General features: G+C 33.9%; 1 protein-coding gene across 11 annotated transcripts in view; it reads right to left on the reverse strand.

Moving 5' to 3' along the window:
• Nucleotides 1-26,752, reverse strand: part of CaMKII (Calcium/calmodulin-dependent protein kinase II) — a 330,306-nt gene that overhangs the window by 45,685 nt on the left and 257,869 nt on the right. For 5 of the 11 annotated variants that reach the window (XM_074169791.1, XM_074169772.1, XM_074169797.1 and 2 more), the window contains exon 11: nt 22,454-22,510. The exons of 3 other annotated variants lie outside the window; for them this stretch is intronic. In XM_074169791.1, coding sequence (XP_074025892.1) covers nt 22,454-22,510 — 57 coding nt within the window. The remainder of the gene's footprint in view (nt 1-22,453; nt 22,511-26,752) is intronic. 3 more of the 11 variants (XM_074169779.1, XM_074169803.1, XM_074169830.1) reach the window with 1 other exon arrangement.

A 26,752-nucleotide genomic window follows, 5' to 3' on the forward strand; every position in this document is an offset into this window, starting at 1 on the left:
ATAATGCGAAAAGAAAATGGTTCAGTAACTTTTTAATGTTCTTTCACTGTATGAAATCCAGTTTAATAACTTTTCATGTAATTACCATATTTAGTCTTTATCTGATAGAAAATGTAGCCCTTTTAGCATAGCTGAGTTTACAACGAATTTCAATCTAGCCATCTAAGTACTTGGCACCATCTAATTTACTTGGCACCATATAAGTTCATGGCCATGTCGTATATTAAATCATTTTTTGTTGGTGGGAAAACAAGCTCATGATAACAGAATATTACACAATTGAGTACGAACATATACCAATACCAAGGTACTACGACGTGGCATAAGAACAATTATATTGGTCCATATGTTTAATAATTTACGACGACCAAATGCGATAGATAAAGGAAGTTGTGGATTATTTATTTTATTTGAGTTTTTATTGTTTATTAACTTATACGAACACAAAGGTTTACTATCACCTCAATCATCAGGTTAACCTTCATTTTCGAAATCTTAAATATAGTTTTAGTAACTTTATTCATTTGCGACAATAAACGGTGGCCGTTTTTACGTCTCCAATGCTAGTCCACACTGGATTTTTTATGAGAACCCGCACACAAAAAATTCCAAAATGTTCGAGTTTCCTAGAGACTTAATACTTGCTGATAATTGAGAAGATGTTTCCGATTTGTCATTTGCAATTTTGCCATCAACTTTTCACTAGATATTATCAAGGGCGTCGGGGGCAGGGGGGGCAGTTGCCTCCCCTAGAGATCAAATGTAGCTAGCCGCAAAGCGACCAAAGTGCGAGCAATTGACTTCCTTACCTATTAATAAATTCCGCATCGCACGACAGAACGTAAATAAATTCACAAGGTTTATTATAGAAAGTATACAAATACTCAGAATAACATGAAGATTTTGGCATCCGTTTTTCAAATCGCCGCCATTATCATCACGACTATATCAGATTTGGATTCAATTATCACCTCCCTTGAATTATGTTTTGCTGAAGAAAACACGCCATCATTCGCATTAAAGTAACACCCGGCGCAGATGCAAAAGATGACAACTAAAAATCTGAAACAAACTTGTGAATCTTTTGCCCAGTTTTATGATTTATCGAACATAAATAATGAAATCGATCTTTGGCAGCAATTGTTGCACGATAGGCTTAATCTAACAAATCTTACAGTTGTTGATGTCCTAAAAGAAACAAATTCCTTCTTTCCCGAAACGGAAAAAGTATTGAACATTTTTATCGCTTTACCATGCACGACCTGTACAGTAGAGCGATCTTTTAGCAATCTCAGAAAACTGAAAATATGGCTAAGAAGCACCATGGCAGAAGATCGCCTTAATGGTCTGGCCATGATGAGTGTACATAGAGCTATAATAAATATATTTGATGATAAAGTCGTTGAAAGTTTTGCAAAAAATCCCCGCAGGTTATGTTTTAATTAAATATTATTTTTGTCAAAATGAATAATTATTACTGTGTTTAAAAGTTTGATTTAGTTATTGTACTGTACTGTTCTTATAACAATCGTCATCGAGGCAAAGACTTCCAAAATGTAACGCTTCACGCTTACGACTATACCAGGCGTTCATATTTTTATACTTCTTAATATTGCTCCATTGTCCCCCCCCCCTGAGTCATAAGCTGGTGACTCCCTTGGATATTATTGTGGAAGCAACCAAAATACTTCCCGCGTCGTATGAAACAAAAACGAAAAATTTCAAAAAAAAGGTTCTGAACATTTTTCTCTCTCTCATGCGGAGCGAATTTCAACCGTTCAGATTATTAAATCATCGAGATCAAAAAGTTGCCAGTGTGCGGCTACCCTAAGTGGTAAAACAACCAGCGAAGTGATTTGAGATATTTACACTTTTGATCTGATAGATAGGATTGGGCTGGATTTCAAGATATTGTTCTGAAATAAGCATATTTGTCTGAAATTGAGTTAATTTAATCTTCTTCGAGTTGAATTGAGAATATGCTCAACTTGTAATCAAAAAGTGAAATGTATCAACAGCAGAATTCAACCTATAAGGTTTGGCAGATGAAATCATCATGAATGACGTGATGAAATAGTTTCTATTTTCAAACACGGTGAAAATTGTTGAATTAAAATTAATTTCAGAATTTGAGAAATTTTCGAAGCAGTCACATTCCGACCAATTCTTGGTCAGATATAAGCAATTAAAATTTCAAATGTCGATAATTTATAATATTTTTCATTTCGCCAAAGTCTTACCTAAGAACGGAAAAATAAAAATAAATCGATGTTTCTTTTTGAAGGTCATGAAATTCAGATCACGTTGAAGAAAATGCATTAATAAAAACTTTCTATACGATGAATCCAGGACGTCATTTTTAACGATACATTTTACTCGTTATTCGCGAACCGTCGCATTATCTTGCAAAAAAGTATTTTCTTGTGAGTAGAGGGTCCTAAAAGACATGTTCATGACAAATTTCAGCCCTACAGGTGTGATTTTCTAGGAATGTGAAATATTTGATATTTCCGACCTTTTAAATTTTTGTTTGACTATATCTGGCCAAGTTTCGGACAGATTCAGATTCAAAACCCTGCAAAATGACAGTTTCATAAAGTTCTACAAATCATGAAATTTTGGTTAAGTTATTATGTTTGTTACTAGAACATGTTTTCCATGGGAAAGAAAGTTTTTGGCTTTCTACTACTCCATCTTGATACAAAAAAAGGATGAGGGAATCTTCCAAAGAAAGGAAGGAAGTAATCAATTTGAAAATGAGTAACTCTATACATGGATGTGTAGATCATGCAAAGAAGTAACTTTCAGACAAAAACTGAAAGAAAGACCTTCTGAAACAGCTAGTTCCATATAAACATTGAATTACACGAAAGAAAAAAATTAATTCGAAACAAATACTTCTATATGAACACTGAATTGTAAATCAGATATCATTCACATGAGTTCTACTTTAAATGAATGGTAACAAATTGCACTTACATGGAACACTGTCATCCTCACTGGTATACATCGATGTTTCGCCTTAAGACACTTGCCCCAAGGCTCTTCAGTACCAAATTGGATAACATTATAGAAAATACACACAATTCATTCATTTCAGGAGGACTTTCTTTTAGTTTGTGTCTGAAAGTTACTTCTTTGCATGATCTACACATCCATGTATAGTTACTTATTCTCAAATTGATTACTTCCTTCCTTTCTTTGGAAGATTCCCTCATCCTTTTTTTGTATCAAGATGGAGTAGTAGAAAGCCAAAAACTTTCTTTCCCAAAAATTAATCACTCCCAAAAATATAACCCCTTCAATTCATGTTTTCCATGTTTCAATCATGTTTGCAGTTATGAAATGAAAACTATTTTAACACGTTTTTGTAATAATTTTGTCTACCGAATCCGATAGATTAAATCTTGCAAATGATTTCGATGAAAATCGACCCCTAGGTTAATAACTACTTTCAACAGTAGACGTTGATATTGTTTCGTATAAAAACATATACCTTGATTTACAATATTGAGATATTTTTGATTTTTCATGCAATGTTTTATACCATATAAGAAATTCAAATTAACTTTTACTTGTAATTTGTCACACGTGAACATTTTTTTGAATACTTATTTTATTTAAGACATCAGTTGGAATTTTATCTTGTCGAGAGAAGGTTTCAAATTTCATAATTTATTGTCATTATTTACCGTGCATATGCATTGAGATTTCAATTCAAGTCGTCATGCTTATTTTTCTACATAATTTTGCTATTCATGCTCAATCATGCATCTGAATATCTAATGTTGGAAATGTAAAATAGGTGCAGTAAACAATGCATTCCGTAAGTACACAGCAAAATTGAAAATAGAGATCTTTCTTGAGAAACGTCTTATTCGAAAGAGTATTTTAGTAATATTGAATATCAAAAAAAAAATTAAACTTAATATTGTTATCAATCTGAAGGCTTAGAGGAAATTGTTCCAAAACATTCATATTCTATTTCAAAGCCACTGGATGAATAACTAAATTCCAGTATTCTGAGAGAGAAATATAATAATTTTTGTTCCGACCGAATTCAACCGTTTCGCTTGTTTCTATTTTTCCTTTTCAATCAATTAGTCTCCTAGCCTCTAGTTCCAATTTGACGATGAAATTACGGAACGCCCTTAGGAAATATACTTCGAAATATAAAGGATACACTGGATGTGAATTTGGCTAGCGCAGCAATTAGTATAAGCAGGTAATTACAATTAACGGTTGCCGTCTACATACAAGGTATTGAGGCTAGAAAAACTTTACAGATATCTTTCATAAGTGAAATACTTGTTTTTCTAGTTTCATTTGTTAGCTAGAAATACCTTGTGAGAGTACAACCTCGAAAAAATCATTAATTCCTGCTCGTGAAGTACTAAGAGTACAAAGAACTGATGAAGATTCGATAAGAAACTAATACTATCTTCATTTTCAAAATTTTCGATAATAAATCACGGACATATCGATTTCCGATTCCAGTGAAAACTTCACACGTACTTAATATTCAGTAAGGCTTCATTTTGTTAGTGAAATATGAAGCTGAATCTTTTGTCGTTTATCATCTGTGTAACTGAAGATCATGAATGAGTTGATTTTTTTGCTCTGATTCTACTTACCAAATGACAATGAAATCATTATATACTGCGTTTTTAAGGCTAGAAATTTCAAATTGGAAATAAAGGTATAGTTGTTTGAGTGCGATATTATCAATAAAAAACATTGAATGTATATTTTAATAAACCAATAAAACAATAAATAAACTGAAATTCCAAAACAAGTTATGTCACGACGTTTCGATTGTTAGTATCCACAATCGTCTTCGGGTGATAATTGGACTTATTCTTCCGATATCTGACTATTTATAGGTCATTCGAGTGCTTTCACCTATCCCCTCTTCCGGCAGATGACCGTCAAACGGTCATCTACATTCAAACAAACGTTGAATACCCGGTACGGACCCGGAACCAGCGACTTATTACGAGGATATGAGAAGACTATGGTCAAGCTTACCAAAGAAGAAAGTCACCTCAGATTTTTGTGCAGAGCTACAGACAACAACATCATACCCAAAGGTTTTTTGCTGAAATCGCCAATCCCAGGAGAGAGAGAGCCAAATGCATATTGGAACACGTCAGCCGAGCACTGATAAGGTCTCAAATTAATTACCACCGTTGGAAGAGGTCAACTCTGATGCAGGATGCCACAGAACGATTTGAAGAAATAAGAAGAGAGACCTTGGAAGAGGATCATAGACCAATCTTTGCCAAGATTGAAAGCACGTGCTTGAAGATCCGACAAGACATGGATAATACCCACAACAGGAAGTGGGGAAAGTTGGTGAGGAAACAATGCCGAAATGCAGAACGAGAACAGGACAACTATGAAGTCATCAATATGAGTTCCCTCCCGCTCACGGACGTAGAGGAATCTTTGTTGAGGAAAGGTCTAAACTTTGCCATTGCATACAGTAAGCCCCCTCACTTGTATGGACTACCCAAAATCCACAAAAAGGATGTTCCGCTCAGACCGATCAATAGCTTCAGATCGGGGAACACTATCCGTAGCAGCCTCACGAAAACCAGGCCACCAAATGCGGACTGCGATTCCAAGAATTGCATTTACCAGAAACCCTGCGAGTGCGGAGAATCATACATCGGTGAAACTAAGAGGTCATTGAAAGTTCGCATTGCAGAGCACAAGAAACACACATAGCGAGGAAAAACCACCAAATCCGGAATAGCAGAGCATGGCTGGACTCATCAATGTAATATCAAGAGGGCTCAAGCTGAAATCATCCACAAAGGGGAAAACTGGTTTAGGAGAAAATTCAAAGAAGCCGCCTATATGTTGTCCAACAACGCATTTAGTCAAGCCAGCGTAGAGCTACGTTACATACGGAAACCTCTAATCAAGCGAAAAACGACCAACTCCCGCCAAATAGTCATCTGTCGCTAAAACCAATGAAGCGGAGAGGGGAAAGAGGAGATAGCTGAAAGCACTCGAATGACCTATAAATAGTCAGATTTCGGAGGAATAAGTCCAGTTATCACCAGAAGACAATTGTGGATACTAACAGTCGAAACGTTGTTACGTAACTTGGTTTGGAATCTTTTGATTTTTATTTTTAATTTTTTGTTAATAACATTTTTAATTTTCAGCTTTTATTAATATTTCAATTTTTTTTCTTTTGGTTGTAGCTTGTATGTTATTTCTTTGTAATTTCAGTATTTTGTTTAATAAAATTGTTATTTTCAGGTAATCTTTTTAATTTTTTTTTTCAGGGATTTCAAATCAATTTATATTATATTAGACAATAGAAGTCCGAACTGATGAAATACAATAGTTTCGTAGATGACAGTCATAGTACCGGTGAAATAATTTCGTCAATAATGATATTCGATAAGTGATGGAATTGGTACACACTTGATGAAAATCCATAACTTATTCAAGTAACACTTTATTGTGATATGTTCGCTGGACAGTTTACAAAACCGCAACACGTGTTCTGCTATACAGTAACTTTCTCAAGCGTGTTCGATAATATATTAAAAATGATAAAGGAATTTCATATTCTATCTAACAGACTAGAAAAATATATAATTGCGAATTATTTTATTGTCGAAAATATCGTTTTCAACGAAAGTACCAACATATTTCTAAACTGACAAACAACTGAATGACGAAGTGTACAATGATTTTATTGACACCCGGTATTGCAAAAAACAAAGATGACTCCCGAATCAAAATCAATATCATAAGAAATCTGAAACACATGAATTTTAGGGGTCGATATAAACTGTAAACTCAATCAATCACTTGATAACAAATACGTTGGGACAGAGACGAACAGATGTGAATTCGATTCAGAATAAGCTTGTTTCAATTCAATTGGAAATTTTTACATGGGACATTCAAAAATCCCAGTTGCCTATAAAAGTCAATCTCATAAGACTCAACAGTGGTATATAAAGGTCTATTTCATATGAGCCAATTTGATATCGAAATTGTATTTTTCAGGATTTGAGAGAGAACATAGTAAGTTCCTGGATGGTAATCCAATTTGATTTCGAAAGTGTAATTTTCAGAAGTTTTTTTTTTCAAGGATTTGAGAGAGAGGTCAGAGTGAGTTCCTGAAATGTCATCCAAGGATAACGCTCTTTTCATATTTGATTTAGTTGCTTGATTTCAGTTGTGTGAAAATCCATGAATTTCAATAATATCTCCCAGTGTAGCTCCCCCCAAATAATAATCAGAAAACATTTACAATACAAGAAGTTTGGCATTTCAATACAATAATAAAAAATTACCTGATTTCGTATCCACTTGAAAAAAATCCGGTCAAATGGTCAATGCATGAAAGAAAATGGAAAAATTCCAAAGAAAGGAAAAAACCCTTACTGTTATAGTTGTTCGTAATGGAAATAGAAAAATATTTTATCAATAGGAAACGATACAATATATAATAAGTATTTGTATAAAGCTTTACCTAGATTATCAAGAATGAGTCTTCGCCAACTTTTATTTCTCAGTGTGAAAAGTCGAAAAAACGTATACGATATTTTTTTAATTCTGGCCATAGATATTCACTTAGTTTTGAAATAACGCTGAAATGTGTTCGTCACTAAAAAGTTATAAGGCAATATCAATTGAAAAATATGCCATTTAATTGTTCCACCAATTCAGTTTCAGGCTGTTTCATACATCTATTTCTATTAGCAAACTGAGTTTATTCTCCAATTATAGATCATAGCTCAACTATTGCCAACAAAAAATCGATGTTATATGTATTTTTTAGAGATGCAAAAGAGAAGTAAAAGAGATATTGAATGAGGACACCCAAATCGTCCATTCATAAATGACAGCACGGTATATAAAATAAACCAAACTTTCAATCGGATTGAAGAAGTAACCTCACATATTTTGAAGAATAAAGTACGAATGAATAATCCAAATGAGAGTTTGTGAGTAGCTTACATACAGGCATTTAGAAACTATTTTATTTAGTGATGTAGCTAGTTTCACAACAAATGGAGTGGAAAATCTGGTTTGAATGAAGGTTTAGTGGAGACTATAAAAATTTTAATTGTGTTTCAGTTACGTATTATCTCCGTTCATATGATTTGTACTGATTGTGAATGAGAGATTGATTTTCGCTAGTCCATGAATAATAACTGGGCTGAAAATTCCCGGTCCTAAGAAAAAACAGTTTTTTTTTTGTTCAAAATTGTCTTTATTCATTAACGTGATCTCCACACAATCATTCCAGAGCGGCTTTAACATTTCGAAACCACTTTTGTAGAACGATTCATCTTTTGCCTCAAAATAAGCCTCAGTTTCAGCACCAACCTCTTCATTTGAGCGAATTTTTTTACCGGTGAGCATTTTTTGAGGTCTGTGAACAACCAATAGCCGCTGGGAGCCAAATGTGGCGAATACGGTGGATGTGGGAGCAATTCGAAGTTCAATTCATGTAGTTTTGCCATTGTTTTAACTGACTTGTGACATGGTGCGTTGTCTTGATGAAACAATTTTTTTTCTTTGCCATATGCGGTCATTTTCTTGCAATTTCGGCCCTCAAACGCTCTAATAACGCTATATAATATTCACTATTGATCGTATTTCTCCACCCAAGATAGTCAATGAATGTTACAGCACGCATATCCCAAAATACCAAAGCCATAACCTTTTCAGCCGATTGTTGTGCTTTCGGGTACTTTGGAAGAGGTTCACCAGTTGCTCTTCACTCAGATGATGATCGTTTTGATTTCTGAGTGAAGTGATGGATCCATGTTTCATCCATTATCACATATCAGCGCAAAAATTCCGGTTGTTATTTTTAACATGGCCAAACACTGCTCAGAATCATCAAGGCATTCTTGTTTTTATCATCAGTGAGATCGCGCGGCACCCACTTTGAATAGAGCTTTCTCATTGTCAAAAGTCCATAAATCTTCTTGCCATCCAGGTGTTCAATCTTTGTTTGGCAAAGCCTAAAGCGATGCCAATGACAAGCTACTTGCAGCACCTCCCTTTGCAAGGAAGCCAGCTGCCTCATTGCTTTCCAGGCCAGTATGGCCAGGAATCCAGACCAGAAACAATCTGTTAAGTTTTCCTATCGAGGAAAATCGTTTTTGGCAATTTGCTATCAATTTAGACGTTGCTCGGTAGGAGCCAAGAGCTTTCAACGTCGCTTGACTGTCTCTGAATATTTTTATTGACTTGTGTATGAGGTCGGATTCTTCCAATCTCTCCGCACTCAATTCAATAGCGTAAATTTCCGCTTGAAATACAGTCGCATAGGTTCCTAGGCAGGTTGATATCTCTGTCCTGGGTCTGCGACTGAAAACACCTGCACCAGAACCGGAAGGTGTTTTTGATCCATCTGTGAACCAACAACTATCTGCTCTTGAAAATTTCCTTCTCCCAGTCCTCTCTACTCGGAAACAGTACTTTATAAGGCAGTTCGTAGTTGAGAGTTGGAGGCATAAAGTCTTTCTGCAGTCCATCTAGCCTCTCTCTTCAGAAAAATGTGGATATGAGGTGGATCTAGAAGGATCTCCATGGCCGCTGACGTGGACGAGGGCCCTTTGGACGAGGTTCGCCAATTGCTCTCCACTCAGATGATGATCGTTTTGATTCCAGAGTGAAGTGATGGATCCATGTTTCATTCATTGTCACATATCGTCGCAAAAGTTTTGTTATGTTTTAACATGGCCAAACACTGCTCAGAATCAGCAAGACTTTCTTGTTTTTTGTCATCAGTGAATAGAGCTTTCTCATTGTCAAATGCTCATGAAATATAAAGCCAACACGTTCTATTGATATCTTTACAATGTCAGCTATGTAACTCACGCAACTTCACCTTTCGATCATCCAAAACGATTTTGTGGATTTTTATGTTTTCTGGTGTTACTGCCTCATTTGGACGACCACTGCGTTCTGCATCGTCGGTGACTCTACGACCACGTTTGAAGTCAGCAAACTAACGCAACGTTTAATTGTTGTTACTGATGGAGCGGAGTCCTTATAACACTTTTCAAGCCATTGCTTGAAAACTTTTGGCGAATATTTTTCGAATCTATTGGAGTAGCCGACATTTCGCAAATTTTCTATTGAACGATATATTTTTCAAACTTTATTTACTCATAGTTTTTTTGATGAACAGATTTCGAAGAAATTCTGGACAGTGATAAAGCAAAACCGTGGAATACAGTGCATTATTCAGAATTCTCAGGAATATTCTGGAATTAAATCGGTGGAATAATTAAATGGCATTATTTTCAAATGTTACTTTCTTTTAACTTTTCAATGACGAACGCCTTTTGACGTAATTTTACATAAACCATTTCAAAACCTACGTGAAACCAGTGCCTTCATCAGATTTGGAAAAATCGCTAAAAATGTTTCCATTCATGAAATTAAATGGTTTAATGTTTCACGAAGGTGCTTTCATTTCAAATGGATCATTCTGTATAGAACTGCACTCACAAGAATGACTTTTACCCTCAAATTTGACCTAGTTCAGATAGCAGCAGTAGTTTCAACAGGGTCTGTGTAGGAATAAGTAGTTGTTTCAGATGAAAAATGTCTTCCCTATTGTACAGTTCAAGTGATGATTCACTCAAAACATTGCACACTTTTCTAAAATTTGACACTGGCGGAAACAGAGCTGTTGCTTCAAAATGACAGTTCGAAAAAATTTACTATTTTCATTCATTACAGTTAAGCAATAGAAGGACGATTGATTTAGAATCACAGCGGTAAGTACCTCTTGCGACTTTCGTTTTCATACATTTCTTGAATGGAGTAAGAAATTGAGAAAATTTCAATTAGGAAAATTATTTTTGAATCGGGAATCGATATGTATCATATTTTGTACCACTTACTGTAGGTATATTTATAGGTAAGATTGAAAAGTTTCTTCTGCTAAGTGGGAGCCATTCGTGAAAATCCGTACAGAGTTTGGTTTGGGAACTAGAAACAACGTTCTGCTGAGTCCGCATAAATACATTTGATTTTCCACCCTTTTAGAGAGAAGAAAAATAGGTAGTCCCACGTCATACGTTATATAAAATTTGAATAGTTAATTCAAGTTTGCACAAGTTTGGACTCCTGAGAGCTGTTCTGAGAGTCTGAACAATCTATTTTTTGGCTGTGTGAAATGTATTCACGAAATGTTCTTTTAATTTTGAATCTAACAAAGATAGTTTCGCAAATTTGAAGTATTTTTTGTTTCTATTCGTTAATCTCTAGCTTGCACAAGTTTCGACTCCTGAGGGTGGTTCTGGGAGTCCCAACAATCTATTTTTTGACTGTGTGAAATGTATTTACGAAGTATTTTTTTAATTTTGACATTAACAAAGCTAGTTTCACCTCCACCCATATCAAAAAGTTTGAAAATTCGAAGCACTTTTTAACGATAAGTCATGTTAACTTGAAAATCACAGAATCTAGTCAAGAATCTGAAATATGTATTTATTACACATACCATTTAGGATTTGATATATGATATATTATGGTATGATTTAATCATAACAAAAAATGAATAGTCAGTTTGACTTTAAAAATTTCAGTGTAAAAAAATCAATTAATTTTGAAGCAGAATGTATATTCACTGAAATTCCAGTTGGAGTTAACATGTATAATTCTCTATTATAAACATGTAACGTTTCTTGAGAATAAATCGTCACTATCAGCAAATAGTGCAAACGTAAATAGTCCCTTTCCCTCTCCACTTTAGAGCGGGACAGGATATCAAGGTCGGACAAAAATTACACGAAGAAACATAATTTTTAGTACTTTTTGATGAAGAAAGGATGTTACCAACTTTTCTCAAATATTAAGGGGAGTCTTGTGATACTTTCTGTTTCAATTTCAGAAATCGTTTCATATTCGTTTTAAGAATCTGCAAACAAATAATTTTATAATTTCAAGAAGACAATATATTCGAAACTCACTTCAGTTTATTCCAATAAATGTTCGAAATGTTTACCAGCCACTTCCTAGCGTGGCCAATTTTTTTCTCACATTACAAAATGTTCCTGATGTAATTTCGTTGCAATCATCTATCTTTCTATCCACAAGTTCTGAAATACACTGCGGTTGTATATCGTATACTTCAGATGATTAATATCCATTCGAATATCTGGAGGCATCGTGTCCGGTAATCTAGCTGGCCTTTCTAAGGGACTACGAATGCCTATCCACCGGTTTGGATAACTCCTATATAGAAACTTCCAAACCATTCTGCCATAACGAGAAGAAAGCTCTTTTTGTTGGTTGGTCAATTATCCAAACCGGTAGATCGAATGACCTATTAGCTCATCCGATATGACGCTTCTATATTTTTCGAGAGAATACGTTCACGATATTCACGATAGGCAATCGCAATTCATTTTAGAACTCCTTCTTGAAAAAAAGCGATGCTTATACAACGAAATTATTCCAGGAATATGTTTAACGCAGCAATAAATTTCTAATATTCTTCATTGCCAGTATGTGAAAGGTGAACATATCAAACATTGGAATAAACTGAAGTGAGTTTTGAATAATTTTTTTTAACAATGTCAAACTAGTAATTACTCGTGAACGGCTGATCCGAATTTTAAAAGTGAAACAGTGTTGGATAAAGAATTGAATTACCTATAAAACGAGGAATCAAGTACCCCTTTTCCATAAAAAAGTTGGTACTGTTATCGATATTGATTATTGGTAGACTGAGGCAACATAATTGTTTATTTTTTTATCAAAGATTGAAAATAATACTTTTTATATGTACATTTTGTCCGACCTTCTAGTTGCTCTTACAACACATAATACCAGTTATACTTCTTCGTCCGTTGAGATCGCTTTTAATAATATCTACCGCAGTTCTAGACGACATATATTTAAACCTTGTTTCTAGTCCCTAATCGAATTTCTGGGCCAATTTTCAAAAAAGGCGGCCAAACAGCTTGAACTTTCTATTTTCAGTATTATAAAGTCATGATGGTTGTTTAATAGGAGGGAAAAAATAAGGATCTCATAAAAGTTATTGCTACATAAACTACATTATCGATCTTATATCTTGTTAGAGATTCAAAGAATGACAAAACATAATAGAAATGGGAGCGAATCCGGACGAATAATTTATAATCAAATATTAAAAAACATTTCGAAAGGGTAGAACGCAATTCATTAAAATCAGACTGCATCATCATAATAATATATCATTTGAATGAAATTTTCGAATTAATGAACTAGCTTGTTCATCAATTTGGAAATCAAATATAGATATGTTACGCGCACAATATCTCACAGTAGAGGCAAAATCTATGATATAATTCTCTTGTTTATGCTGAATGTTGTGTTAAATCATGAATATATATTTTTCCTATTGAATTTAATTGCGAATTATGCTGACAAATATCACTGATTACTGATGTGAAAGAATTAAAGACAAAGAAGTAATAACCTGTGTATCGTTGTGGTTTTCAACTGAAACGTACGTTTCAAATAAAAATTATGTTGTGAATTGAGTTTATACAGGCCATTTCTTTTATCATTTGGTAACATTGCTATATTCTAAACCGTAACAGATACGAAGACGATTAAATGGGAAAAAAGGTAACTGTCATCGGGAACAAAACAATGGTCGAAGAACATTTACGGGGACTCTTGCCCTTCTCGAGTTATACGGAGAAAACATAAAATGCTTGTTTTTCGATTTTTTCGAGTGGAATTGTTATTTCGTAGAATATCAAAAAATGGAAAAGGAAAATGTTATTGTATTCGAAGTGTACTATGACGATGTAATAATATACATTCGATAAAACGTTTCGAGTCAACATGTCCACCATCAACTTTTTTTTTAAATACGGACCTTTCTCTTTTATTACAGATATTGATAAAGCAATAAATTCACAATCCAAGGGTATTCTCATTTGATAGTTTTATAGCGTTTCATTTGAAATAACTACCATCATCAGTGACAACAATTTTAAATTACGGTCTTGTCGTTACTTCATTTGTAAATTGTTTCGGTTTCTTTAAAATATAATTCAGACAACCCAATAAATTCGACAGGTAGGTACCCTATCATGGTATGATCAATATCATCTCAATTCATTTACCATCTCAAACGCGTAGGCTTTGCTTGGTTTCTATGACAGAAAAAATTAATGAATTGTTGATATCTGTTGAGAACTGTCAGACGTTTATGAATATATCAAAGATGATGAAATGATGAAAGGACTATTATGTTATTTAGTTGAGCAAAATCAAATAGAAATCCTCTTTTGGCAAGGAATATGTATGTTGAGCTAAACCCGAATCTAAACCCAAATGTTTAGACGATTAGAAAGATATTTGAGGGACTATGGTGCGATTGACAGAAAGAAAACAAGAAAATGTGTGGTTATTGGAAGTGTGAGGAATCAAATAAATGTTATGATTAAGCAAATATTACCATATAAAAATTCACACAGTGAAAACATATTTTTTTTAAATTTAGGATTGGCTAGTTACAAAAATTATATTAATCAAGATTGTTCTTCACGAGAAATTGCTCACGAAATGGGGATTTCTGTAAAATCCACCAAAACTATTTTGAAAAAGAATAAATATAAATGATACAGGATACGCAAAGTTCATCACCTCAATGAAAGGGATTACGGAAGGAGAGTATGATTTGCGAAGTGGTTAAGACGTAGAAATAGGAAAGTTGGAAATATTTGCGAAAAAATAATATGGGCGGACGAATCAAAATTCACCAACAATGGTTGGTTTAACAGAAATATCCATTATTGGTGGAATGATACAAATGAACATTTACATAGGGAAACCAATTTCCAAGAAAGATTGGGAATAAATGCTTGGTTGGACAAACATCCTTGACCCTCTCTTTTACGATGATCATTTGAATAGTGAAATTTATCTTCATTTTCTATTCAATGAAATCGATGGCTACTTAGATGAATTTCCAATGAATATCCGCCATGAAATACAATATTTTCAACAGGACGGCGTTCCTCCCCATAATGCAGCAATAGTAAGGGAACATTTGGATGCGATATTCCCAAGAAAATGGATTGGAATTACCAATTAACTGGCCAGCTCGATCCTCAGAACTTACTCCTTTAGATTTTTTTGTCTGGGAATACATAAAGGATAGAGTTTTTTCAACACCAAGTACAGATATCGACCATCTCAAACAAAAAATTAAGGATGCATGTATTAGAATTACAATAAATTGATGGATGTAGCCATTACTATGTGGTAGAAAATCATAATGAAGAAAAGAGAATTAAAACTTTCTATGTTTTTACCACTTTTATTTGTAACTAACGTTACTGCAGTTTCGTCCTATAAGGACATTTTCAAACTTATAAATTTCAAGTTTAATGTATAACTTTGAAAATGTCCTTATAGAACGAAACTGCAGTAACGTTAGTTATAAATAAAAGTAGTAAAAATATACCACTTTTATTTGTAACTAAAGTTACTGCAGTTTCGTCCTATAAGGACATTTTCAAACTTATACATTAAGCTCAATGTTGCAGTAACGTTAGTTACAAATAAAAGTGGTAGAAAACAGAAAGTTTCAACTCTCTTTTCTTTATTACTATTATACCTATTATGCTAGAAAATTGCCATAGAAATTGCCTGGACCGACAACTTATGTGCATTCAACAAAGAGGTTATCAATTCGAGCATTTAATGTAGATTGCCATGTAGCTTTAATTTTCTGTATTGGTTTCATTCTTTCCAAAAGTCAATGATAAAATAATTTTTTTTTCTGTTTGATTGTTTTCACTGATGATGGTGGTTATTTCAAATGAAACGCTATAAAAATATCAAATGTGATATACCCTTGGCTTGTGAATTTATTGCTTTCTCAATATCTGTAATAAAAAAGACAGGTCCATTTTAAAAAAGAGTTGATGGTGGCCATGTTGACACGAAACGTTTTATCGAATATTTATCATTACATCGTCATAGTACACTTCGAATATAATAACATTTTCCTTTTCCATTTTTTGATATTCTCCGAAATAACAATTTCATTCGAAAAAAACGAAAAACAGCATTATTGGTTTTCCCCGTATAACTCGAGAAGGGCGAGAGTCTCCGTGAATTTTCTTCGGCCATTGTATTGTTTCCGATAACAGTTACCTTTTTTCTCAATCTTTTTTCTATCTGTTACGGTTTAGTTAGAATATAGCAATGTTACCACATGATAAAAAAAGAAACGGCCTGTAGATAATACAGCATAATTTTCATGAATTTATTAAGTCAACGATATAGAAAATAGTCTTGATGTATAATCCAACTAGAAGTGATATTCTTTTGCAAAAATGCTTTCTGCTCCACCTGTGAAGGCACGTAAATTGCACAGTAGGTACTCAGTAGAATTTCCAAGAAACACTTCTGCGAAAAAATATAATTTTTTCCCAAGTTTTATTTATGACTATGAAATTCTTTGAAGACAATTAATGAATTTACTTCACCAATCTAACCTTATTATTTATTATTCGAGTGTTTTCTATTTTATAGTCCTTCACTGTAAGTTCAACTGTTTCATGCATGACTATAAATGCAGCATTTCTTTCACACTGCAACAAAATGTTTTTTTTGTCTCTGAAGTTTAAAACTTTAATGTCCTGAGGACTCTTATCTCTTACGCCCTAATAACTCATGACTCATAAGTTTTTCAGCGGAGAACAACACTTCTAAAATCGTTATTTCCAGTGTTTTTTGAAGCTAATAATTTAAACGGGTCTTTTCATTCTTCCCGAGTTTCACAAAAAATATAACGCTCTCCAACTTTTTATTCATGCAGGATATGGAAAATGTATTCAATGTGTGATAAGAGAATCATCATATACGTGATTATATAAATGGCTGAATTAATGGATTAGAAGATATGTTGGTTTTTCCAAAGGGTCTCTATTATTATTAATTTTTTCACAGTCCTCGTGAGTTTAAATAGTGGTAACATATCGGGGTCTTGAGCGAGTACAAATTCACCTTCGACTAGATATTTTCTTCAGAGAAATTCATCTGTTTGAAGGTGGATTGATTCAGCTCCGTTCATTATTGATAACCATGGTGTTCCTTAGAAGGCTCGTGAAGTTACTAACTTCGACTACACATGATACATGAAAAATATCGGAATAATGTGATGATGTTTCTTCTCAGACAAACTGAACAAAAGATCTAACCAATTTTCATGTTTTACTTATGATCTATGATTTCCTCAGTCATAATTATTTTGTTGATTATGCCTTTGATTACGTTACATTTCTTTCTAGAAGAGAAAATATCATTTTGTAGGTGAATGAACCGCAGCATTTATCATCCCAGGTACCATGTTTCCACTTAAAACATTTGCAAATACAATGATATACAAAAAATGAGGACTGGGAAAAATCATTTTGGAATTCTACTTTTTCATCACAATACAGAAAAGTGGAAAATTTCCAAAGAAAATAAATTTCACAATAAATTATTCACAAAGATGTGTAGGTCATACTTGGAAGTTTCTTTCATATACTAACCGAAAGAAAAAACTTTTCGAAACAACTAATTTCAATTGAACATTGAATCAGGTACTGTGAAAAGTCCTATCGAAACAACTACTTTCACATGGACATTAAATTACACTAAAATCACTTTTTCCTATTCAGTTTGTACTCAAAATATTCGTTGAACGGATTGAAACAGATATCACTCACAGGAACCCTATACAACTTAATATATGAAAGAGCTTTGATTTAAAATTTCACACAAATGAGAAATCTACCGCCCTTTCAGGTCGAAAGCATTTGTTTCCTACACCTCATCAGCGCCCTTTTGAATTTTTGAAGACGAAAGCAGACATGTTTCTTGGACAAGATCACGATTTTTTGAGAAATACTGTTTAAGAATATTGAAAAAAAACATCATTAGTAGAATCAGGTTTGAATATCAATTCAAGAAACTACATACCTACTTACTTGGCAGCACATTTCATTGAAAATTTGAAGTTTTTTAAAGATATGTGAAATACCTCGTGATACCATATTATATAAAATCTAGAATTTGCTAATATCCGTATATTCGAGGATTTTATAACAAAAAGTCTTAGCAGGATTGCTTTCCACAAAGACGTTTTTTATTACTTGACTATACTTAGTACAAAATGCCGTAGATTTCTGGAAAATTGAGGACCTAAGATTTTTTCGAATCCATATTTATTGTCACACGACTAATGAGACGGAAGGTAACCCACCAATTTCCATGTGAATGATTGAATCTAGACATTTTTATAAACCAATTTATTCAATCTGTCAACTAGATTTTTGTATGGTGGATAATAATTATTGAGTGAAGATTGCTGAACCGTTGGAATGCAACCATAGGTATATGGCACGGCCTACCCGAAGTCCAGATTTGACTGTTTTAGACTTTTAGATGTCGGGTAGGTTCAAGAAAATCATGCATGATTCGGAAGTGAAGGCCTGTGTGAGTTAAAAGTTATTATTTCAAGAATTAATTTATCGAAAACGAAAACCTATAGTCATTGTAACAAACGAGTGGTCTAGAAGACAGATATAAAATTTTAATGAAGTGAATCAACAACTCCTGTGAAACGGCCTGCGTAGTTAGAAAATGACAACAGAAAATATTTGTCTGGCTACTGGCATCAATTCGACTAATTTATTTTTACCCAGTAGGAATTTACTGGTCGCATTTTTGTTCGCAATTTAAACTGTATAGTAGTTTCTGCCAATTTCGTCGATACCAGTAAATTTTTCGTCGACTTCAAATATTTGGAAAATATGTTTTTTATGGCACTGGTAAAAGTTTCTATAAACTCCAAGCAATAGACCAAGATGCACTGCAAGGATAAATTACCTCAATTTTTTTAATTTTTGCTATATCTATAAACGTTTGGTTGTTTCATTATCAACGTGCCATTAATATTTACACACTTATTTGGAACTATTACAATTTTCGTTTATCGGCACAGTCGTCTTCAGCATTGAATAATACCATCATATTGATGATTTTTTTTGGTACCTTGGGAGCTGTCTGACTTGTCCATTCATTCCAAGTCTCCAGAAAACACTGCAGCCTCTTGGGCTTATTGCGTTTATTCTCTCATCTTCTCATGACACCCATTCCATTCATATTGATGATGGTTTGACTTCCTTCGCCTTTTCAGCAAAATGTGACAAAAGCACTTTTCTCCTGGTTCCACCTGGTTCTACCTGAGTAAACATAAATACGCCTTACGCAGCCGTAATATCCAATCATGGGAAATTACTCAGGATGTATAAACCTCTGAAGAAGCTAGCAACTGGCGCCAGGGAAACGTCAGGGAGAAATCCAAAAAATCGATGGCCTTCGAACCCGAAAATTTGTGACTAAAAACCTCGGCTGCGAAAGCGGCCGAGGAATGAACTCAGAAGGATTAAAAACGTACTTTCGAAATATCACTTATACTTTAATGAAACACTTTTTCCGGACACCTGAATTACAACAATTTGTTGTAGACCCGCGTTCCGCCAACTGGCATTCCCTGAAGATGCTAACTTGGTAAGCGAAACGTTCGTTGAGATTGGAGCGCTAGTTCTGGTGTGCGGAAAGTGTTTTCATTAGATTAATTTCGTTCCAATTTAACCTATCAGAGCACTCAGAATATGAAGTTGGATTATTAATATTGCCAGTGTTCTAGAAATATGCATTTCATTAGAAAATTGAAAATTCGAATAACTGGAACAGGGAAGTTACACCAAAAAAAGTGCCTTTCAGGAAGCATATTCGATGGTTCAAGTTTCAGAAGAAAAATTGGAAGTATAATAACAGGCGTATACCATGAATCAGTGATATCAGTAAATACGCAACATAAAGGGTTAAAAAGTGTGATATATTTTTGAAAGCCCTCTCCCAACATAGTAGGATCTAGCAAATACTATCCGGGAAAACTACTTTCCTGACAAATACCATGATTGACTTTGAACTATATCCGACAGACATTTAGGCAAGTTTCCTTACAGTGGACATTCTCGATCGTCTAGCAGTAGAACTACGCTGAAATCAATCGAATGATCACCTACACACCGATATTGGGGTATTACCTCTCGTCAGTGCAGGACAGATCCAACCAAGACTTCAGCGTTGCTCGACCGTATATAGGAAGTATACGTCTGAGGAAAACTATGCTATCTAGTAACAGCTCCATCTAGTGAATCAATTCCTAAAGTGGGAAAAATATCCCGTGTATCATCACTCTTAAGATCCGTTTCACAATAAATTGCTTTCATCATGTATTTGAAAGGTATACAGCAATGCGTTGTTTCTCTTTTTGTGTAAAAAAATAATAGAAACGATGAATCTGGGTAAACCGGGTGACGACCAAATCATTTTACATTATTTATGTTAAAAAACTAATTGAAAACCTATTTCAGTTAAACCGGAAATGAACCAAAGTCAATTTCATATATTTTTTTAAACAATCATTAGGCAATAACATTCTCTTTTCAACGATATAATACAAGTGACCATTTCATTTAAAAAAATCAATGTAGGAGCCATTTTTCAAAATTTCAATAGGAAATGGTATTTTTGAAACTCCAACAATAAGTATGCCCTGTTTAAATTGAAAGGGATATATGTTTAAGAGAGATTAATTTTTGGGAGGAAAAGTTTTGGCTTTCTACTTCCCTATCTCAATACAAAAATGTGGGAATCTTCCGAAGAAATGAAGGAAGAAAGCAATTAATTTAAAAACAAAATCTTTACAAATATGTATAGATCATGCAAAGAAGTAACTTTCAGTTTCAAGTCTTGGATTATTCTTCAAAAATTGAACAAATATTGTCTTTTGTGTCTCACTTCATCGAGTTGTTTGGCAAATTTTCATAGATGAACTCATAGTACCGCCATTTTGAATTTAGAGAAAATGGCTCTCACGACTCCACTCACTTCAAAAGGAAATGCTCATTTGTGTTATAAGGTTGAAAAAATAATTTTATGAGAAAATATACAGGGTTCTGTTTGAAATTTTTGACTTGTGTTCATTTCCGGTTATCACGATACAGGTTTCCAATTGTTTTTTCTAAATGTCACCTCCAATGAACTGTAGGTACCGTCATCTCGAATTTCAAATGCCTCACTTCAGAAACAAATGATTGGTACCGTGTACAATTATTTTGTTTTGTCACCCGATATACATCTTCAAATATTATAAAGACCTTGGTTATCCTCAACTGAAATTTGCTAGAACATATGCGCACATTCTTCATTTATTTTCAAAATTCCTTTTCCTCGTTTGACGAACTGAACTTCGAGAAATAAAGTTTTCGGACAGTTCTTCAATTTCCTCAGTGCTTCTTGTTGTTGCGCGGTCAAGATTCATGAAACTCCAAGTAATATTTCCGCTACTTAATTTTCAGCTTTATTTTTGCATCGCGATTTCGGTACTCTTCTGAAGATGTGCCTCGGATACACGATTTTTGTTATTTTGATGTTATCAGGATGATGTTTTTCCTGATAACATCAGTGGCTTAGACTTCAACTGACAATCCGCATCAGCCACGGTTGAAGCCCGCGCTTTTTTGTCCGGCTAGGACAGACCATCAGCACCAATCATCGGCCTTCTGTGAAACTAGTCTAACAGAAAATAAGATCAATCTGACCACTATAAGGGAGAAGTGTCGTATTTCACTTCGAAATATTTGTTTTTTCAATACGAATGCATTTTGAATAATTTTGTTGGTTTCATTCATTTGATGATTCTCGATTTGCAGGAAGTTTGGTAAAGTAATTTTTATTGGGAAAATGTTTTCTTCACTCCCCCATCTTCATAAATAAATTGTGGGAAAGTTTCAAACAAAAAAAGAAAGCAATTACGTTCAGAATAAATGTTCATATATGAAAGTAATTGCTTCAAAAGTATTTTTTTTCATGTAATTCAATGTTCATGTGAAAGTAGTTGTTCATTTCAGTTTGTCTAAAACAAACTTCTATACATACATACTTCTACATATCTTTTTAAAGAGTTTATTTTCAACTTAATTGCTTCCTTCCTTCCTTTTGGAAGTTTTCCACAATTATTTGTTCACAGATGGAGAATTGAAAGCCTAAAATTTTTTGCATAAAAACTAATCTCTCCTAAAATTCAATTCAAACAAGATTTCGCTAGTACTTATAATCTACTCGTACAATTAATGAAGCAGTTCGACTACATTCATTGTGTTAGATCTGGTCGGTTTATATTGACGAAATGGTTACTAAAAGCTTTACGACGTATTACAAACAACAATAATTATTACGATGATGCAGATTGTTATCACAACGTCGGACCAGGTTGAGGACTTGACAGCTGTTTACCGAGCGTTCAATTGAAAATTAATGCAAGAAAAACCCAGTCCGACCTTGCGAGTTAAAAATAAAAAGGACAGGGATTTACCTTCAGGTTCTTTGGCTATAACCGTCGAACTTCTATCGACTCCGCCTTTCTTATCTTCTGAGCGTTGCCCAGAACACAAATGGATTATCTTTTTTGCCAATATAATAAGAACATAAGTCTACTTCCCAAGTGCTATATCGTAACTTAGGAGTTCGCCTTCACAGAAAATTATGATGGGGTGTTTTTTCGATTCGTACTTTTGCCCAGAGTATTTCAGGATTTGGGTCTAGTTGTGCAAACAAATAGTTTGAAAGATGTATACAATTTAGTAAAACAAAAAAGGATCAGTAAGTCTTTTGTGTATCTCTGAAAAATTGTTGGAGATAGTCAAAATTTAAAAAAAAAGTTCTCGAAGGGCAGAATACTCCTCAAAGAAATCTCAACTTCCTGAATGGCCCCAATAATTATAATTTTAATTAAGCGGTGAAAATACTGGTTGGTTGAGCTCGGGTATACAATGCTCGAAGAAAGCGTCAACAAAAAATCATTTTGATCCATTGAATGTGAAACTTGAGGAATATAAAAAATTACGTTCTTGCCCGGTAGTTTAAAAAACAATAATCTGTCAGCAAAATAATTCGTTAATCAAGAAATTTTTCAAAGTTGAAGGTTAACATGAAAACCTACATTATTTTAAGTATAAAAGAATGGAATGTTTTTCTTCTTCGGAAAAATGGAAAATATGAATTTTTAATTTTTTCAATGAACAGTCACAGATCATCTAAAAGAACAGTACTTTTGGGCTAGTCTCAACTCCCTGACACTACCTAACACTAATGGACTGACACCTATCAGAAAACAACTACTCTCCTGGCCAATACCACGAAGGGCGTTGGATTATATCCGACAGGTGTCAGTGCGGGATTCTTCACTGAAGTTATTCCTGCATATGCTGTTGGCGGTAAAACTGTCGCAATAGATTTTCAATATTTGGAACAATTATTGCCGACCGGTTGAAAATTGAATTCTTTCAGAGTATCATTCCCCAAGCTAGGCTGAAACGAACAACAAACAACAGGTTTGTCATCGCCCCATCTGCCTGTGAACCAGGTAACCAACCGCATATCCGAAATTTGCCCAATTCTTCGTATAAAGACAAATGGCAAATTTCGGATATGCGGTTGGTTACCTCGTTCACAAACAGATGATGCGATTACAAACCTGTTGTTTGTTGTCCGCTTCAGCCTAGTTCGAGGAATGATACTCTGAAGGAATTCGATTTTCAATTATCGGAAATCATCGAATTTATGTTGATGTACTGACGAGTGGCCAAACAGCCTGAAACCGGTCTGCAAGTGTGTTCAAATAATTGAACATGAATAAAAACATGAATAATTAATTCATTTAAAAATTCATTTGATTTTTCCCCTCTTTCTGTCTAAAAAAAAATTGTCATAAACAAATGCAGTTTTTGTAAGATAAAAGATTTTATAAAAACTTTTCAAACAATAAAAATGTATAATACCAAAAAATATATTCATGTTGTTTTCATCATTAATCGGAACGACAATATTTTTAAAAAAAATCAGTTCTCCGTGTTTTCCATTTTTCAAAATATTTCATGAAAAATTCTTAATTCAAGTATTTCAATATTTTTCAATAATTTCTGAATCTTCTCAAAAACACGATAAAAATTCCAAACTTCAATTTTGAAAATGATCTAGGTTTTTATGTAAACCAACGTGGAAAAATTGTTAATTGATAAAAGCATAATCAAATTGCGACAATCTGTTTTTCAACTATCCAGAGAATACTTTTTTTTATATTCATATTTAATGAGTTAAAATAATTTTTTGTTGAAGTACTCGAATCGGGCATCTCATGCGCTAGCTATATCACCAATTTTTCCAAGATATCAAACTTTTTTACGGAGTTTTCTGCTCTTTGAGAATCTTCTTTCAAATTTCTAATATCTCCTGTATTTTGCGAGATATTCGCAAAAACAGAGCTCCTCTTTTCTGATTAATTGAACTGTTTATAATTTTTGAACTTTTTCTTAGAGAAACTTTGCTCAAATTGTAAATTCTATAATTTTCTGTAGAGCCGAACTCAAATGTTGCGAAATGGCCTTTGTGAACTAGACTACAAAGGTGAAATTAAATTTGCCGAATGTTATCTATCGATATGCCCCAAATAATACTGTGCGATGAATAATGTTATGGTGAATGTCGAGTGACGAACAGAAGCTCTGAAAAATATCCATTAAACATTTTTGGGAAATCAATTTTTCGATGACTTCCGCTATCATTTATATACAGTATACTCCACAAAGTTCAATTATCTCTATTGAATATAGGTAACGGTTTTTTTTAATTTGTTATGATCAGTCATGAGTAATGGTGAACTTGTATATTTTTTTAATTTCAAATATGTACGAAATAAAAAAGTACAATCAAAAATAACGATGAGACAGCTTTTGTTACATTATTGAAAACCTAAAAAAAAATTAAAAAGTTAGACTGTCAGGGCAAAACGTACGAATTTGTTATAATACTTTGACAATTAAGAGTAAAGCAATGTAGTATGGACATACCAAATTTGCAGACTGAGATATTTGACATTTTGATTAACCCTGTACATTGTATATGCAGATAGATGAACAGATAAAATATTATTGGTCTAATCTATATACTTTTTGGCATCGTTATGTGGGTTTACTCTCAAGGTAATACTTGAAGGCATATCTACACATTGGAAAATTCATAGTGCGTCAAAATTGTCAATAAAAATATTTCCAAAAACAAAAAAATATCGAGAAATATCTCTCTTCGAAAATAGGGTTGAAGGAATCGAAATATCATATGAGCAAACCCCAATACTCCCCCTCATCAAGCTTCACTCCAGAAGGATAAATGGCAAACTCTGTTGTGTTGTGTTACATCTCAAAACTTTCAATTAGTCACATTACTAGCCATCCGTTCGGGCTCTGATAATGTTAGTCCTTATATATCTACTGTAAGTAATAATAGTACTTAACTTGATTGAGTACCTGATATTCGTTTACCTTTAACAATGTGGATACGCTAATTTGAAAACTGGTGAGTGAACTAGATCGATTTGATCATTTAGCAGATTACATCGGCAATGCTTATGCTAATGAAGATTATCTAATTTCCTTTTTAATGTTCATGCTGAACATGAAAGTTGGTCCTTCAGAGTAGATAAAAATGATTCTCGACGTTTTCAACCCATTCCTTGGAATGCAACCACAAGTTCCCGAATCTACAGAATACGAAAATTTTGCACTACGTAAGCAAAGGTTGGAAACTCAATTATTTGCAATACTTGGAAATTAAATAAGCATTGCGTATGTAATCTGCTGAATGATTAAATCGATCAAGTTTACAAACTAGTTTTCGAATTAGCGTATCCACATTGTCATAGGTAAACAAATTTTATGTACTGAATCAAGTTAAGGACCTCTATTATTACCTTCAGTAGATTTATAAGGGCTCAAACATTACAATTCAATATCAGTTTATTTTAATTGTTTGAAAATTTCCTTCTCTCTCTCTCTCTCTCTAATTATATGGGCGCATTTGTCCAGGCTCCTCCTATCAAATTGACATCAATTTGACAGAAGCTTCGTCGGGAGGGGCGCAGCTGTCTTGCTCGAAGCAATGCTGCCACCCCTTTTTTGTCACACTTTTTACAATAAGAAAAAAACAATGTGTTTTTTAAATGTACTACGTATATATTTATTGGGTCGCCTCCTTCTCGGGAGAGCTTCTGATTTTTGAATTCACATATATGACCCCTTTACGTGGTTATCCGAACCACCCCGGCCTGGATACCGGCGTGAATAAAGGGGTCCTTAAACTTCACTTCCACTTTAGCACTCCCACGTGGACATCCGGTCCACCCCGGCCTCCAACCGGCGTGAATGGGAGCACTATTTAATTAAAACCACTAAAACAATGTTTCTATAACTTTTGTAACTTTTGCTTGCACGTTATATAACGGCGGACATACACAACACAAACTGAGTTCCACCTCCAACAATGGCGTCCGCGTACCTTCTTTTTGAACGGTCGCTATCGGCACGTCCGTTCACCACCATGTCAGAAACGAAACTCCTGAAAATTTCCTTATACGACGAAACTGCAGTAACATTAGTTACGAATAAAAGTGGTAATAAAACAGAGAAAGTTCTATTTCTCATTTTTCACCTAGTAACGACTACATCTATCAATTAATTGATCAAGAGTCTCTACTTGTAACAATGTTTATTGAGATGAAATTATCAAATGATTATTTACTTCACTTAATAAAATTGTATTAATGGCTAACCTCCATCTC

This window comes from Leptinotarsa decemlineata, unplaced genomic scaffold (assembly GCF_025532065.1).
Source record: "Leptinotarsa decemlineata unplaced genomic scaffold, Ldec_3_MD MMD2_P_RNA_scaffold_11, whole genome shotgun sequence".
Taxonomy (NCBI): Eukaryota; Metazoa; Arthropoda; class Insecta; order Coleoptera; family Chrysomelidae; genus Leptinotarsa; species Leptinotarsa decemlineata.